Source organism: Ziziphus jujuba, chromosome 3, assembly GCF_031755915.1.
Source record: "Ziziphus jujuba cultivar Dongzao chromosome 3, ASM3175591v1".
Classification (NCBI taxonomy): domain Eukaryota; kingdom Viridiplantae; phylum Streptophyta; class Magnoliopsida; order Rosales; family Rhamnaceae; genus Ziziphus; species Ziziphus jujuba.
In genome coordinates, this window is record NC_083381.1 from 6,022,714 (window position 1) to 6,041,482 (window position 18,769).

At 32.6% G+C, this 18,769-nt stretch overlaps 1 protein-coding gene across 1 annotated transcript; it reads right to left on the reverse strand.

Annotated features, from left to right (window-relative positions):
* Positions 1-629: 629 nt before the first annotated feature.
* LOC107422016 (large ribosomal subunit protein eL8y) lies at positions 630-3,019 on the reverse strand. The gene is made up of 7 exons (XM_016031396.4): positions 2,874-3,019; positions 2,395-2,442; positions 2,058-2,259; positions 1,723-1,892; positions 1,320-1,448; positions 1,111-1,203; positions 630-989 (listed from the first exon to the last, which is right to left on the reverse strand). The coding sequence occupies exons 1-7, from the start codon at positions 2,874-2,876 to the stop codon at positions 858-860; spliced, it is 777 nt and encodes a 258-aa protein (XP_015886882.1). The 5' UTR covers positions 2,877-3,019; the 3' UTR covers positions 630-857.
* Positions 3,020-18,769: the final 15,750 nt, after the last annotated feature.

The window sequence follows — 18,769 nt, forward strand, 5'->3', positions numbered from 1 at the left end:
ATTAATCAAGGGTAATAACAAAATGTTATCGAAAATTTAAGAGAAAGAGGAACAGAATGGTCAGAGAATGCCAGCTATATAGAATACCTTACAGACCAAGGCAACAAACAATGACAATCTTGAAGAATTAGAGAAGAAACAATAAATTGATAAAAAGAATTTTATATAGATATATATATAGAGAGAGTGAGATATATATATATATATATATATTTGCTGAAAAAGAGAATTATATTATGAAAGGAATTTCTACAAGTTCACATAGACGACCTTACTATTTCCAAAACGAATTTTGCTTTCCCAATTTTGAGAGGATTTTCATAGGTTATCTAGGTATTCTAGATTTGGTTTTGGCCCAGTTAGCTCTTGAGCTGTAAGGGTTGGCGCAGAAGTAGAATTGTCGAAAACAAGTTTTGAAACAATATCTGGGTGAAAGGCCAATAGTTTTTACTTATCTTATTTGATAACGATTATCTTGCTTCAATGTGCATAGAGAAACCAAGAAAGCCATATAACATGGACAAGAAGAGCTGCAGTGCACAAAGCAATTGACACTTTATTTTCCTAAGTAGATTGATTAAACAATTAGCTACAGTAAGTAACTCGTCTTACACTATGAGCCATTAATATAAAGAAATATGAGAATCATCATAACGCCCGAGTAAAAGCAATCCGTCTATCACAAGCTCTCGGTGGATTCAATATCAGTCTTCCAATGGAAAAAAACATATCTTGATATAAATATAACAGTGAAAATCCAAACTATCCAATCAAATACAAAACTGTCTAGAATTGACAAACAAAAACAGTAGAAAGAAATGCAAAGGTAGTTACTCCTCCTACTTCGATGTTGGAGCTCAAGACATTCTTTGGGCAGCCTCCTTGGCCAGCACTCTCTCCCTTGCTTTGGTCTTGGCCAGAGATTTGGAACCCATGATGCCACCTCCCCATTTCTTACGATGTTCATCAAACTTGTCATTGAAGTTGGCCTGAAATTCGTTAAAAGATATAAATGAGAGATTGAGCACCATGACATAACCTTTGAATGAAAGATAAAAAGTTAAATAAGTGGTTGAAGTCAAGCAGGTACTGTTATTGGTAGATCATTACCTTAACTGCCTCCAGAATCCTACTAAATTCCAATTTATCTTCATTCTTAACCGATGTAAGGCACAAAGCAGCAGCTGTCTTCTTGTGGACAATCTATTACATATCACGCAAACATGCTAGTTGAGTCATTTTCAACCCTTGAAATTTAAATATCATTCTAGATTCAAATCAAAAGGTTGATATATTCAGAAAAAGGACAGGAAAAATACCGATCCAAGACGAGACTTGCCCTTCACAATCGCATAAGGGACCTCCATTTTTCGGCATAGAGCAGGCAACCAAACAACAAGCTCAATCGGGTCAACATCATGTGCAATAACCACCAACTGTGCCTTGTTCTACATAAATAAATTAGACCATTTATGAATAAAGCTACAATTGCCATAAGACCATTTAAAAAGGCCATATGCAAAACACATCTAAGTATCCAATAAAAGATGAAAATAAAGGTTGGAACCAAATTATATATATACAATTTTGACAAGTATAGTAAGTACTAAACCCACAAGCAGAAGCAAAGCATAAACAGATAAAATTATTTTTGCCTTAGGAACATTATATACCAATCATCTGCGAACTTTCTAAAGAAGAGATAACAATGCACGTGACAACCTGCTCAATGAGGTATGTGACATGATTAAGACCGTATTTAACCACAATGGGTTTCTTTGCCTCTACACTTTTCCCATCAGCTTCAGCTTGCGCTCTTTTTAAAAGTCTTTCCTTCTTAGCAGCCTTGTCCTCAGGTCTATATTTAAGCAACAACTTGAAAAGGTTTGTGGCTGCAAGACAAATGAACAAATGAGTTGGATACTACGTTTCATGTATATACCTTTGCATTACTCAAGACCCTATGACACTAGTTAGTTCTACAGAATCTACCAATGCAACCCCTTGAAATAAACCAATTACAGCAACCAGAAACATGAAAAATAGAAAATCCCTACCAGTATTCTTGTCAAGTGTTTTTGTGAACTGATTTATAGCAGGAGGAACCTTCAAACGTTGTTTCAGAATCCTCCTTTTCCTCTGAATTTGAACAACATGAGGCCATTTGACGAATCTAGTCAAATCCTTCTTTGGTGGCAATGCACCACCAATCCCAAACTGCTTTGGTCGCTTCTCAAACAGGGGATTTACAATTTTTTCCTGTAATTAAAAGGAGCCCATTAAGAAAACAAGCTACCAGTATGTGAAAACGGCACACTTGCAATGTAAAAATTCCAGAAGCCACTTTGAAAAAGCAAACAAAAAGGATAAGGCTAATATAGAGACACTTCTTACAGGCCGCTTCTTTGCAGCTACAGTGACCTTCCCACCTCGTTTGGGAGCCTATGAAAGAACAGAACCGCAAGTTAATAAAAGCCCCAAAAAAAAAATTAAATTTAAGAATACATTAGAGGATCTACAAAGGAATTTGGAAGAAAAAACCTTCAAACCGAACCAAGCCAATGTGTGGCCAAAAATTAAAAAAAAAAAAAAATTACAAATGTCCACACTAACCCACATTCTTAGCAACATAATCAACCCAACCCATGATTTCTAAGCACATATGTACAACATTTCCTAACAATTATTCATATCCGAGCAGGAATTTAATATTTCAAAAGAAATAGCTAGATGTTAAACACGTAAGAATGCAGATCAATGTTATTTAGGTGAACTAATTGCAATTGTTTTTTAAAAAAAATTTAAGGGAACGAAATCAGAAATCAGAGATCAGAAATGCTGCTACATGAATACACAAAGAAAGTAATGAATACCATCGTCGTGCAGAAATGTTTGGAGGTTCAGAGAGGAACCCTAGCTGTGGAGATGTAGATGGAGGCCGCGTACCGAGAATCGGAGTCAGTGCGCCAAGCTAGGGTTTTATTCACTAAGCGAAGTAGACCTAAAATCTCAACTTCACTTTGCAAAACAAGTCCTTGTGGGTCTTAGGACTTGGGCCTCAGCCTTCGCTAGACCTGAAAGATTAGAATGCAAAAAGCCCACTACAGCAAGATAATTCGCGTATATTTATTTATTTACAGATGCATGTACACTCGAGGAAAATATATCTATCTATATATATATATATATATTGGTAAAAAACTTGCAATGGACTTATTAATTACCAAGAAAGAAATAAAAAGAAATAATAGGCAAGCCAAAGGCAGATTTCATTATGCGAAGTCGGGATAAAACACATATATATATATATTAACATTATCAACATTATATGTAATACTTTATTATTTTATTAAATTATTATTTTAATACATATATAAATAGTGTAATTGATGCGTTTATCTTCTGAATTGAAAATGTTTTGGCACTTTAGTTAGTAAACTTTTTTTTTGGCATTTTGGTATTTGAAATCAAATTTCTTTTGAAATTTTTATATTTAATGTGTCAAAACATAATCAGTTTAAAGATTATTCTATAAGTGAAATTCAATTTAAAAGCTATTTATACAAGTAAAATTTAATTTAAAAACCATTTGTACAAGCAAAATTTGAGTTTGTTAGATGACTATTGCGGCAAGCGAGCATATGGCAGTAGAGAGTGCAAGCCATACTATTACGATAGTCTCTCTATAATTTCCTAAAATTTCTGTTTTGTATTACCTTGTGTGATCGTCACCTTAGGGTGGCTATGGATGTGGTATATACCCTTAAGGTTTCTATGCATTATTATATATACATATTGTACCTCACTATTCATACAAAGTGCTTTAATATATTTCTCAAAAATATTTCTTTATTGAGTTTTCATAGTATTAAAGCAAAAGACAGACCAAATATGTCATGTGATCCTCAGCCATGTCCTAATTGAGCCAAGTTATGTTGCCATCTAATTCTGATTTTGTGGTGTGATAATTTAAGTGCAGGGAATTTAGCTTTAAATCTCAAACTCTTGAAGTTAAATATGTTCCTACTACTCATCAGCTTGCAGATAACTACACTAGGATTCTATCAACTATTCGTTTTTACATATGAGGGATAAACTGAACATGAAGTTCTTCCCGTACAGTTTGAGGGGCGATATGGGATGACTATTGCGACTTTCATGGCACGCATTTGGTAATGTAAAGTACAAGCCACGCAATTACCATAGTCTCTATATATGTATTTTGCCCTATGTGGTTAAGAACTAAAAACAATTCTTTTTAAGAAATTATAATATAATTATCGATTATAAATCTAAAAATTATTTATTCATGAATAAGTACATAATTAATACTTTATATTTTCTATTCAATTATTATGGTGTAGTGATATAAAATAATGAAATAGTTATAATAGAAATAATATCTAACAAGAAATTGATTTATTTTTTTTTCTCTTTTATGCTGTATAAAAAGTTTAAATGGTGAAAGTTATTTGTAAAAAATAAAAATAAATAAATAAAAAATCATGAAAGATATCTTTTTCTCAAATTAAAAAAAAAAATTGCATTTAAACTCTAAAAGTATATTGACCAAGGTTCAAAAAATCGGTATCGATGGAAATATCAAATATCGATACAAAATTATAAAAAATGATAGAAATTTATTTTAAAAAATAAAAATTTTTATTTAAACTGTAGAATTAGCTTTTTAAATCCACCTATTATCAAATTGATTATAAAACTTGCTAAAATATTGAATGGATGTTATATTCTTCTTAATGGATTGATTTATAATAAGCACTAATGACAATAGATAAATTATTATTAATAAAAATATATCAAAAAATACATATATGATAAAATTATTTATTAACTAAAATATATAAAACGATTATTACAATTACATTATAGTTCATAAATGTTATATTAATACCACATAGAATTTCTAGGTGGTTGAAAATCATTAGTTTCATCTTTATTTTCATTTTGAAATATAAAATATGAGAAGTAGTTATGAAAAAATGTATCTTCCTGATAATTTTGCATATAATTATTAATATACCAACCATATGGATCTTGCATTATTGGTTGACTATGTGCATAACTACTATTCTCTTATGTTTAAGTTTAAGATGATACCCAATGAGTTACTAGTTAATGACATTCCATAAATATCCATTGAATAAGGGTTATGAAAATGACTTTCAACCCTTATTGATCCAAAATTTATAAAAATCGAATCATCTTCTTGTTGTGACATCTCCATATATATGTTTCATTATCTATTTACCCACATTTATAAAACAGATATACTCAGTAATAAGATTTTCCAGGTTAAAAAATATAATCCATAATTTTTATATTTTTGCTTTATCAATATTCAATAAGTAGAACTTATTAATGTTATTCAATTTAATTCATTCTATTTTACTTATATCACTAAATGTTTAAAAGGCAATTAAAGGGTAAAAAAATTATCAATGAAATTAATTTGATAAATTTTTTTACTAAATATCAATAATATTTATGAATTTTTTATAAAAATTCCATGGATATTTTGGAAATTTCAGTAAAAAATTCATGGAAATTTTAGAGATTTTTTAACTAAATTATTAAGGATTTGATATGTATATTTTACGAAAATTTTCATGAAAATTTTGGCGAAATTTCGATAAAATTTCAATGAATATTATAGAAATTTTATCCATTTTCATTTTGAATCTAAATTTTATCTTGACCCTTTTGAAAAATGAAAATTTTGAAAAAAAATTTGAATATTTAAAACCATGATTTTGACAGTGTGTAATAAAGTATTTAAAGTTGGATTAGGAACTAAAATATCAAAAATATGCTCTGCTTAGGAAAGAAATAAGTCAGTCACCCATATGAATATTTTTTCATATGATCCCATATGCGTGCAAGCAACACAAACAGTCCTTTGGGATCCGTTTGATATATAAAAATTATTTTAGACTAATGAGATGAGATAAAAAAAAAATAATAATAATCTAGTTTTATGTCCGATGATAATCACACTAAATTATTTTTTAATAATAATTAATAAAATAAATATATAATTTATCATAATATGTTATTTTTTAATTAAACAAAATAATTTAAATTATTTAAGTCTTTATCTAATAATTTTTAAAATTTTTTTCATCTTATTAGCTTATTATATTATTATTTTAATTATCCAAATTATTATATTCCTTTAAAAAAAAAAGAGAGAGAAAAATATAATCAATAAAATAAACTAACTCAAACAATGATGCGAGGGAGAGGAAGAATGAAAGATAAACACAAAGAAAAAAAGAAGAAGAAAAACCAATGGAATATAAATGGAAACAAGAAAAATAGATAACCAAGAAATCAAGATTAAATGACACAAAAAAAAAAAAAGAAAGAGAAAAACTGAAGATAGAAGAAAATAAAAAAACAAAAAAACGGAAGATAAAATAGAAATCACAAAATAAATTAACTGTACTTCTATTTATTCATAAAATAAAATAAATAAAAATATCTTGATTTTAAATTGGATATATATAATTGTGGAAGACCAATCAAAATGAAAATTTAACCACTCGTTTTTTCTCCTTAGTCAATGCTAAAAGCGAGAAGTTGCAATACAGCGGTGCTCGTTTTCAACTGGTGACCCGTGTGGAGACATGGGTCGGATGAGTCAGAGCATGGTTTGAAAAAAAATCAGATATTTAAATTTAAACATTTGAATAAAATTTTTATTTTTTTAACATATGTTTGAATTTGGTAATTTTCACATAAATATAAAGCAAATCAGCATTTGGCTTTTTTAACATACAAAAAAATTGTCTTTGATCATTTTTTTTTTATTTAGTAAGTTTGAATTGGTAATATTTATTAAAAAAGTTTGAATTGGTAATTTTAAATGATACTTTTAAAGTAAAAAAAAAAAAAGAATTAAAAAAATTAAAAAATCTTTACAAAAAAAATAACAATAAAAATTAAAAAATAAAACGTGACCTTTTTAATTTTTAATTTTATTTTTTGTCTTTGACCTTTTTTTGGCTTTGACCCTTTTTTTTCTTTAATTTTTTCTAAATTTTTTTTTATACCTTCTTCTCTCTCTCGCTCTCTCCGCGAAGCACCCAATCTTCTCTCTCAATGCCGATCTCAAATATGCTTCTCTCTCTCGATGCTGATCAATACCTTATTCGCTTTCTCCACGAAGCATCGAACCCAATCGGCATCCTTCTCTCTCGACTCAACATGAAGCACCAGCCTATCTCCGATAGTGGCAAGGTTTAATTCTAAACTCTAGTTAGTTTTCCAGCTTTTGGTGATTACCTATCAATTTTTGATATTTTAAATATTTTTTTCTATATTTTTGTGTGAGGTATTGTGCATTTTGTTTTTTAAATTAACTGCAGTTTTTTTCGACATATCAATTTATAAGCTAAGAATGTTTGCTTTAATTTTATTTTATTTTATTTTTTTTACATTTGGTTGGTTGTTGCATATGTGTTTGGTTGTGTATTAAATATTAAATTTTAATGGCATGTTAAATTTTTGAAGGCAAGGGTATTTGTATAATAAAGCCAAAACCAGCAGTTTGATGAAAAACAGGATAGTTGAAAGGGTGCAACCAACTTTTGACACATGGTAAAAGAAAAGGGCAAAACGCATGGGAGAATGTCGTTTTTGAACCAAAATAAACAGTAAAAATTGGACCAAAAACCACTCATCTTCTCGCTTATAGTATAAACTAAGTGTGCTCACATGCGATGCACATGGCTTAATCTGAAATTAGGGTATTTAATAGTAGTTTGTTTTAATTTTGAATAGTTCAAATTAAAATAATTTTTCAAATTACTATGATACAATATTTCCATAAGTATGTCTATGTACTTTAATAATTAATAAATTTATGAGATTTTAATCTAAAATATAAATTATTTACTTATTTTATATTAATTGTAAAGAGAAAATTTGAACAAAATGATTATATAAAATATTTTATGGATTATGATTTTTTTTTTTTTTTTTGGGATACAATATGAATGGTGATTTGTTTGGTAAAAAATTGTCATATGTTATTGCTGTTTTTTGTCATATAAATAACAAATTTACTCAACACATTCATATTTTGATTTTATATTTTTCTACACATTACATTCTTTTTAAAACCAAAAAAACTTTCTTTTGCTGCCCTCATCAACTGTAGGAGAGGACTTTGTAGTTCCTTTCAGTATGTTTTCAGCATCATTTGGTTGTGAAAGGTCTAAATTGCTAGCCATTTTTGCCTCACTAGACTTCATCGTCATTGTTAACCCGATAAAATATTATTGATTCTAATCCTCTCTCATTTTCAAACATAGTAAATTTTGAAAGTTGTAATATAAATGACTAAGCACACTAAATAAAAATCTATCTAATTGTTTAAGGATTCCTAGTCCAAAAATATATATCTCCATGTATTAAATTGTTTTTGTCAATTAGACATGGCATAAAAGTGAAATAATTCTTTCCTAAAATGAGTTGAAACAAAATGCTGTTAGATATAAATATAATAATATTTTAAATATTAAATTCGATATAATTCTACCTTAAAAAAATTTAAATGTGTAAAAATATTAATAAATATTTTATCACTGTCAATTATATATATAGTCATGCAACTTATAAATAATATAATTGTAAAATAAAAAACCAAAAAACTACAGAATGGTGCTTTTTCAAAGAAATGGTTTTTGAGACTTATTTTGTTTTTTTTTTTTTTTAATATGAGGACGTATTTTTTAGACATATTACCAAACAAGGCTAAAGCAACTCTTTTTCTTTGTTTTTTTTTTTTTCTTTTTCTTTGTTTTTTCACTTTTGTGTTTTGTTTTTTTTGTTTTTTATTCTTTTCCATTTGAATATCAAACCTAGTAAAGCAAGAAAGCAGATAGTTTTTTTCGTTTTTGTGTATTGTTTTTTTGTTTTTTTTTTATACTTTTCTATTTGAATATTAAACCTAGTAAAGCAAGAGAGCAGACACTTCGGCAGATCTATTTCCATTAACAAAAGAAACTTTGGCACCGGTGTGGTACCGGCCAAAGGCACTTCGATGCTCAAGTCAGATTATGAACTCACAATTGATGTTTGAACAACTATAATTGATAGTATATTTTTTAGCGTACCTTGAATGGGGGTGCCCTAGTTACCTTTATAACAGTTTTAATATGTTTTGAACCAATTTGAAGCATATTCTTAGGAGAATTTTGTGGGTTCCGTTGACCTGCTTTGATCTCTATCTAGATTCTGTTTGAAATGATTCTGCGAGATCTTGACCCATCTTGGTCGGATTTTTCTTTCTTTTAATATTCATAAATCCCAGTATTTTCTCATGTATTGTTTTGTTTCTATGCTTCTCTCAGGTTTCAGGTAGTTCTGTTTTTTACATCGGATCCCGCATTATCATATCTTTCCTTTGGATAAGTTGTCTCGACTAATAATCCAAAGTTAATTATCTAAGATATATCAGGCTTTTGATCCATGCTGTCCCCTTCTTAACCGAGATATTGTAACTATTAGGATATTGCCGCTGATGTGCCTGCTTACCAGATGAACTTTGCTGGTGAGTTCCTATCGAATTATTTTACCCGTACAGTTAGCGCCCCCCCCCCCCCCCCCCCCCACCCCCCACGGGAACTCTTGCAAGTGTAGAGTTATATCACTTGGAAGAGTTATAACCTTATCAGGTGTGACACCTTTTGATTTCTCCGTCTTTTCAATCTTCCCCGAAATGACGCTTATCGATCCCAACTGTTAGATACATAGCGAACGGTTGTAAGGTTTCCCTAAGGTTATTATTAAGCAACTTTCTCTTTAATTTGTAACTCGTTATCTTATGGAGCCTAGTGGAGCCGTAACCAGAAATTTATTACTTCTTTTCAAAAACTGTGCGAACCAAAGAAGATCTAGCGTGGGTCCTTTGAACTTTTTACTTCTCTTTTTCATCGAATTGCTTTCACATTTGGTGCTCCTTCTGCCTTTCTGGTTAGTTCTCTAGCCGTAACTTCTAATTTTGATTTTCTTTTTGTTATGTATCTGCTTTCTTTCATCCGCATTAGATGTCGACCCTAAGGGATAATGTTGAAACTTCTAGCGAACATAGGGATTCGCTTGTTAGTAATAGTGATATGTCTTTTTCTAATGATGATTCATACTCCTCTCGGGCTGAAACTAGGACGAAACATACACACGATCTAATCTTTTTTTATGAACTCGAGGAAGGCACAGGAGATGTAGAGGAGTTAAGCAATATCCGAACTAGATATAGGATACCTAAATCGATTAGGTTAACTCTGGTCGTAAAAGAAGAATGCTCACCTTCACATCGTCCTGGATGTGTATGCATGTATGAATACTTTTTTGATTTAGGTCTTCGTCTTCCTCTTCCCCCTTTTATTCGCGAGTTCCTTTCTTATTTCAATCTTTCTCTTGGCCAGTTGATGCCCAACACATGGCGTGTTCTTCTAGCCACTCAAATTTTGATTGACCTTCATAACATTAACCTGCTTGCGAATACTCTCCTACTTTAGTATGAAGTAAAAGAGAACTTCTGAGACTATCACTGATACATTTTGCATGACTGCCGAAATAAGAAATTGTTCATCAATACTTCTTATGGTGACAAGTATTGGAAGAAAAAACATTTCTTTGTTTCGGACGAATGGGGTTGCGAGGTCCCAAATTTGAGACCTGTTAGGACAGACTGGAATTTATTTTTTAGTGAGCTTCTCTATCATTTTACACTTTGGTATGCGACTTTCCCCTCTTTTAGTTTCTAATTGTGTACGTTTCTCTTTGTAGATCCTAACTTGAACTCTCTTCCAGAGTATTCCGATGATCAAATCGCAACTTCAATTCAACTTGCATCCATAGAAGTTCTTTCTTTACCCAAAATTCTAACTGCCGAGAATTTTGAAAAAGCTGGTCTTCATATGGCAAATGAGAGAATTGTTGCTGACATTAATGCATCACAGGTTCAAAAGATTAGAAAAGCCAACAAAGCCAAGGCCTAGAAGAGAATAGAAGCTCCTGAAGCATCCCATGCCAAGCAAGTTACCCGTGAGAAGAGTCAAGCCATTCCCTCGATTTTTCTAACCACTGATGGGGCTCAGGTTGTCACCTCTAACCCTCCCGTTAGCTCGATAAATTTGGCTAGTTCTTCTGCAAACCAAAGGGAAAGAAGTCTACTTACAAAAAAGGTGAGATCCGAAGGCGTTGGCGATGTCTGAAGGATCTTTCAGTCTGAGTCATCGAATGGAAGAAAGGTGGTGGTTACTTTTCCTGAAGGTTTCTCGATTCGCAAATCGGATCAGGATTTGCTCAATTTTAGTTCGGCTATGCTTCCTTCCAAAGACGAGAAGAAAATAGCAAGCTACTCCTCTTCGATGCTCATGAAGCAAGCTGCTGCCCATATGCATTTGATGTCTTAGAACTGTGTAGTGGTTGCTGAAAGGGTTAAGCTCCTGGAAGAAAATGTGAAGAGGTTAACTATCTTGAATACCTTTTTACCTAGAAGAACCATGATACTTAGACTTCGTTGTTCGCATTCAAGGAGAAACTTGCTAAGATGGAGGAGGAGAGGTACAAGTTAACATTTGAGCTTGAGGTCACGAAGAGATATCTGATAGAAAAAATGGCGGCATCTGGGGATGCCACCAAAGCTTTAGAAGAGAAAACTGCGAAAGCTCTTAAGCTTTCTAAGGATTTAAAGAGTGCCATGGCTTTGGCAAGTATTATCAAGGCTGATAGCTCGAACAGAGGATATCGTCATGGCTGGAATGAGTGCAAGAAGAAGTACACGGTTGAAAATCCTTCAATTGCATCTCCTACCACCTCTTTGTCGAGTGATGTTGTTTTTACACTCTCGGACATCGAGGATGAGGATGAAGTCTTTGGTCCGAGTCTAAGCGTTGCTACCAAAAGGGGATCCGAACTTGCTGCTGATCCGAAGGTACGTACCATGCAACATAGCTTGGTTCCTTTTGAGTCTAAGGGTTCAAAGTCCCTCATAACTTTAGACGAAGATGAGATTCCTGATGTTGCGGCTGAAAATTCTGAATTTGATAAATAATGTATATAAATTTTGTGGACACCTCCAATTATGTTCGTTGATAAACATAATTTTGTTACTCTTGCTAAAGGATAAACATTTATGTTTGTAGATATACGTGATTTTATTGCTCTTCTTATCGTTCATGGATAAATATTGTTTGTTATCTTCGGGGTATATTTATAACCCTCATTTCCATATCGTTATTATACAGTATTTCTATGACATATTGTTCTTCATTTTATTATTCAATCAAGCTTTTGGTTTGGCAAAAATGCAATGGAACTTAAAAAGTTCCACTTTTTGCTCTTGCGCTTGTTTAGGTAATAAAATGATAACCAGATTTTTTGATCTGCATTTCTTTTACTTCCAAAGCTTGATTGGATAATAAAAATATCATCACATTGTTCTGTTGAAGATCAATGCTTCAATTTCAGATGGTTCTTTTTTGGGTTTCACGAGCATCTTTTAGGGAAGGCACCTAAGTTCTACGTGTTTAGGTTTCTTGAAGAGAAAGGATCCAACCGATGAGTGGATCCGACCATCCGATTTAGGATAGCAGACTTTGACTTTTGACCTGCGCAATTTCCTTTGGGTAGTTGATTTAGAATGTATGGCATCAAAATTTCTACCACCTTGTAGCCTTTCTGTTCGGAATTTGTCTTTACACTATATTTTTTTGTTGCTTTCAAGAAGTATCATGTCATCTGATCTAATCTTGTAACTTTATCCATAAATTGAATAAAATTTTACTTTCACCGTATACGACTTTGCTCTGATGTTCTTGTATCTTCGATTTTGTTGAACCCATGCATTCAAACTTGACAAGTGGTTTACGTTATGATAAAATTTTGTAGCGTTTTGACTTGGTTACTCATCCTTTCTGTGGGACTTTAGATGTAACTCTTTTGTTGCTCATTTATGTCTGGTTAAACCCTTTGGGTTGAACACCGGACCGAGCTTGCACCGACTATTGCCAAGTCTGCGACTTTTTGTTATTCACCTTAAGCGTAACCAAGCTATGGTTCGACCGATGTGCATTTGCCAAGTTATTTATGATCGACCTAACCCCAAGGCTAGTTTGTTGCTATTTTTCGATCTTGGCCGAATGATCTCTTGCCTGACACATATGAGCTGGACTATTATTTACCGTGCTAATCCGAACTTAGCTTGAAACTCTAATTCGTCGTGGGCCGAGTTATCTCTTATTTGGTGTGTATGTGTCCAACTTACTTTGTTGAGTTAGCTTATGATTGATTTGTTGCGATTGCTCGGTGGGAGCTAGGAGCCGAATTATCTTTCGTTTGATATGTATTGTTCTATTCCCCAATGATACCAGTCTGAGACTAGTTTGTAGTTTTTGTAAACTTGGAACCCTTGTGCAGGTGTCCCACTTCTGAGTCAAACTCTCCTTGTGCGTGACATTTTAAGTTTCTTCTTTTGATAATATCGAAGTGTCATGATTTTTCCAAGGATCATTTAATTTTTATTTATCACTATTGGCAGATAATCATGACCATAGATATGTTTATCCGGATACAAAAAGACATACGTTATTAATAGTGTGAGAAAGATATCACTTACGTGCACGGAGGAGATCTTTTCTCCCTTTGTTCTAGGTATGTGTTGAGCCGCAGATTAGAAAATCACACAAAAGGTGGGATGGAAGTGTTCATCCTTCCATTATAAATAGGTTGTGACTTCTCGCATTTTGAACACGCCTTCTAATTTGCTTTCTTTTCTTTTCATTTTCTTAATCTCAAAAAATGAGGGAAAAACGGTTATTCTGGGTTTTCTTGGCTTGCCTAGGTAATGAGATCATCATTGCCAGTATCTTTTGCATCTTCACTATGTTGTGGGGTTGTTCGAAGGATGCTGGCACTGATGATCTTATTCCCTCAGTGAATGCCTTTGGGTACTGGCAATGTTGATCTCAACGATCGGAGACTTGTAACAAGGTCTCTGGTCTTTACGGGTGGGCATTTATTCTAGTGGAGAGTGTGGATGGTTTTATCGCACTTTTCTTCTGGGAAACCATCCATCTATTCCCTAAATGCCAGCATGACTATTGCTGGAGTTCAAAGAATTTAGATCAAAAGTAGTCCCCGCATCTTTCGAAAACAGCAGGGGGTATTTTTTGATCATACAAAGAGGCGGTGTCAACCTTGGCTTCGCGTTTTTCCTCTTCTGAAGGATTTCTTTGGGAATGAGGTTCTCTTATCCTTTCTACCCGTCCGGAATGAAAGCTGTAGAAGACATGACATATGCACTTCTTTTTTTTCTTCCTTGTCTAAAGTAAAAAGTCGTAGAAGACATGAAAATTTATATATCCGATGTATATGTTTATCCAATGTATGCCCAGCATTTTGGGTTTTGCAGCCTTTTCTTGTAAATTTCGTTTGAGAATAAATAAAATTTCTTCTTTCTTTGCTTTTGTTCTGTTTGAATAAATTCTGTTGCAATTTTATTACTTCCAGTGAATGCAAATACATTGATTACATTTTGTAGCTTTTCAATTTCAGAAAAATGACGTTGAATGATAAATTCTCAAATTATCTGAATGCTAATCTCTAGGGATAACTTTGCCTTTGAGACTTTGAATTTTATATGTTCCTGGCCGAACGATCGAGGTAATTTTGTAGGGTCCTTCCCAGTTCGACCCTAACTTTCAAACGTTAGGCTCTTCATTCCCATGAAAAACTTTCCTGAGGACTAAGTCCCCTTCTAGAAAGATCCGAGGTTTGACTGCCGAATTATAATGTTTTGCTGCTATCTGTTGATACTGTGAAAGTCTAATAGAAGCAGCTTCTTTCATTTCTTAGGTTTCATTCAGTTTCATCAAGCACCTAACTCATTAACTGATCATTATGTTGTCCGAGGTTCCCACTTGTACGTAAATTCTTTTATGATATCTCGGCAGGAATGACTGCTTCGGTTCCATAGACAAGAGAAATTGGGTTTGATTTGTCGGGGTTTAGACTGTTGTTCTATAAGCCCATAGGACTCCTGGGAGTTTTTTGGCCCATAGTCCTTTCGAATCCTCTAGTCGCTTTTTTGGAGTATTCAGTATACTTTTATTTGATGCTTTTGCCTGGCCATTTCCTTGTGGATGTCTTGGTAAGGAGTGTCGGAGCTTTATCTTCCATTCCTTGCAGAAATTTCTAAACCCTTTGCTGATAAATCGGGACCCATTGTCAGAAATTAACACCTTCAGTAAACCAAACCTGCATATGATAAATTTCCATACAAAATTTATTAAACGAGACTCTTTGATTTTCGGGTAGGCTTCAGCTTCGATCCATTTTGAGAAATAATCAATTGCTACCAAGATGAATTTCCATTGTCTCGTTGCCAAAGGAAAAGGGACCCATTATATCAAGTCCCCATTGGATGAAAGGCTAGGGACTTGACACATGTGTAAGTTCATTCGCTGGTACATTGTGTAAAGGAGCAAACCTCTGACATTTATCACACTTCTTCATGTACCTTTCATAATCTTTCATCATGGTCAGCCAATAGAAACTATGTAGCCTTATTTTTCTTCCCAGTGCTCTTCCCCTTGAGTGAATGCCACAATGGCCTTCATGTACTTCGCCCATAACTTTTAACGCTACCCTTGGTCCCAAACATTTCAGTAGTGGCCCTAAGTATTGATGTGTAAAATCAACTCGCAAGTGCACAAATCGTTTTCAAGTAATAAAGTGGAAAAATAAGGTTGTCGTACCCAAGGGATTAAGAATTAAGTACCAAAGATAATTAGATTTTGGTAATATTTGAACTAGCAATTAAGATAGTAATTGAAAATTAAATAAACTAAATTAAACAAAAACAAGAAATTAAAATTAGATCAATTTCAAGTAAGAGAGTGAGTTTAATAATTATGAACACTAGGGCATTTGATTTCACCACTAACCATTCCAATTTAATTACTTAAATATGTGAATTTAATTAACTAGTAATTTTGTTAACCACACTTAATTACAAAATTAATCAAAAGTAGTTTTCACTCACAATTGATAATATTCACATAACCTAATTTATTCCTTCCGGTCAATAAATTAAATCATGCAAATTCATTAAGCATAGATTAAGCAAATAATATGGTTGAGACATAACTATTTTCCAATCAATTAGGCATTCATGTAAATCATTGGAGATCCATAATATTATCCTTTTCCAAGCTGAAATATTATTAAAATCATTCCTTCCTTCCAGCCTATGAAAGCATTAAGCATACCAATAATTTATTAACAAAACATATTACTAATTAAATAAAACTCAACATATATTAAAATAATTAGACCTTCATAGTTAGGGCTACATCATAATCCTAGCTATGAAATTAGTTCATGGCAAAAGTAATTTCAACATCCATAGTTATAAAGAAAAAAAACAATAATGTTCACAATTAAAGAGAAAGAGAAGAGAATAAAAACTATTGAAGAAATCCTCCTCCAAAAGCTCTCCAAGTCGTAGCCTTCTTCTACAAGCAAACCCACGTCTCTATGCTCCCTCCAAATTCTTCAATTGATCTTCTAAAACTTTAAAACCTTAGAACCCTTAAGAGATCCTTAGAAACTCCCAAAATTTGATTTGTTTCTATTTAAGCCTCCTAAAAGCTCTTAAATAACTCTCTAAACTTGTATATCTTCCTTCAATGTGATAGATGCTATATATATAGGACCTTGGGAATCTTTTTTTTCTCTTTATTTTCAATGTAGGAGTTTTGGAAGATACATTTTTTAGGTCATCAAGAGGGTTTGACGAATTTCATGTGTAAAAAGGAAACTTGATATTACTTGCTCTCTAATACTTTCCTTTTCTCTAATTCTTTCTAAAAAAAATAGTTAATTAGTCTAATTTACCCTTAATGAAGCATGTGACATGACATATGCCTCATTAATGATAAATTAACCAATTATTGCCACTTGTCTTTATCTTAGCCCTCAAATTGTCTTAATTTCCTCTTTTGATCAATGGTGGAGATTTAACTAGAATATTTTTTTTTTATAAATTCAAAACTTTCAATAACGATAACTCTTTACTCGCACCTCAAAATTCAAAATTAATATGATATTTGAAATTGTCAGATTGTGAGGATTCATATGACATCCACTTCCATCATGAAATTCCCGACAAAATCTTTACGGAATCTTTAAAGAATCTTTTTGGAATCTTTTCAATACTTGATCCGTTCGAGCTCAAATCTTGCTTCCCACCATAATTCGCTCCAAGGAATCCACTTTTATGGTTGTTTTCTTAAAATTCTTCCTCTTTCACCTAGATTAGGAAAAATACATAATCAAGTATCTTTCCATAACAAATTAATACAAACTAATAAATATTAAGCTATAAATATGGTATAAAATCATCAATATTTTAGACCTAAGAAGTATGATCTTCTGTAAAGTTCTCCTCTGAGGATATAATACTTGGCTAATCTCATTCTTAATTTCCTTACTTTGGATTTATCTGATGGTATTAACTATCAATATATTCAAAGATTGACGTCACCAACTTTTTTCTTCCATCTGATTAGTTACCGAGAGATTTTATTTCTTGGATATATTTTTTTTCGAAAGATATTCTATGGGGATAATTCTCTTACGATTGGTTTAAACTGAAGATGCTATATTTGTTAGAGCATCCGCATGGTTTTTTTCATCTCTCGGTAGTTGCTTTATCTCGATATCCTTAAATTTTTCGATCAGTTGTTTAACCTTTTGTAAGTACGCTGCCATAACAGGGTTAGTAGCCGAGAAATTTCCATTTACTTGATTTACCACTAATGCCTAGTCACTATGTATCTTCAATCTCCGTGCTCCAAACTTATGAGCCAAATTCAACGCTGCAATCAAAGCCTCATACTCTGCCTCATTATTTGAGGCTCGAAATCTAAAATGGAAAGAATGTTCAATGAGCTCTCTGGTTGGTGTTTTCAGTAGCATTCCTACTCCCAACCCTTTTTGTTTGAAGATCCATCTACGAACAGGTTCCATAATTCAAAGCTTCTTTACTTGGGCCCTTCTTGTGACTCTACTTTGGATATTGCAAATTCAGCTATAAAATTGGCTAATATTTGAGATTTAATAGCCAATTTTGGAACATACTCGATCCCGTGATCTGCATGTTCCACTGCCCATATTGCAATTTGTCCTGCTAGATTAGGCTTATTTAGCAGAGACCGTATAGGGTATGTTGATACGACCTCCACTTTGTTGCTTTAGAAGTACAGCTTGATCTTTCGGACCGTCATTACTAATGCTAGTACTAGTTTCTCCACGTTCGTGTATCGGGTGACAAAATTTTGCTGACGTAGAAAATTGGATATTGTTTTCTGCCTTCAGTTTTTGTTAATACCAAACTAACTACTTTGTCTGATACTGTAAGGTACAATTGAAGCACGTCTTTGGGATTTGGGTTCACCAAAAGGGGAGGCGAACTGAGATATTCCTTCAATTGTTGAAATGTTGTTTTGCATTCGTCGATTCAAACAAAATCTTTACATCCTTTCAGGACGCTGAAAAATTTATAACTTCTGTCTGAGGACCTTGATATGAATTGGCTTAGAGCTGTGATTCTACCATTCAGTTTCATCACTTCTTTTTGGTCCAAGATGAAGGCATGTCAATCAGAGCTTTGATTTGTTTCGGATTTGCCTTGATCCCTCTTTGGGTAACAATATGTCCGAGAAACATTCCTCCT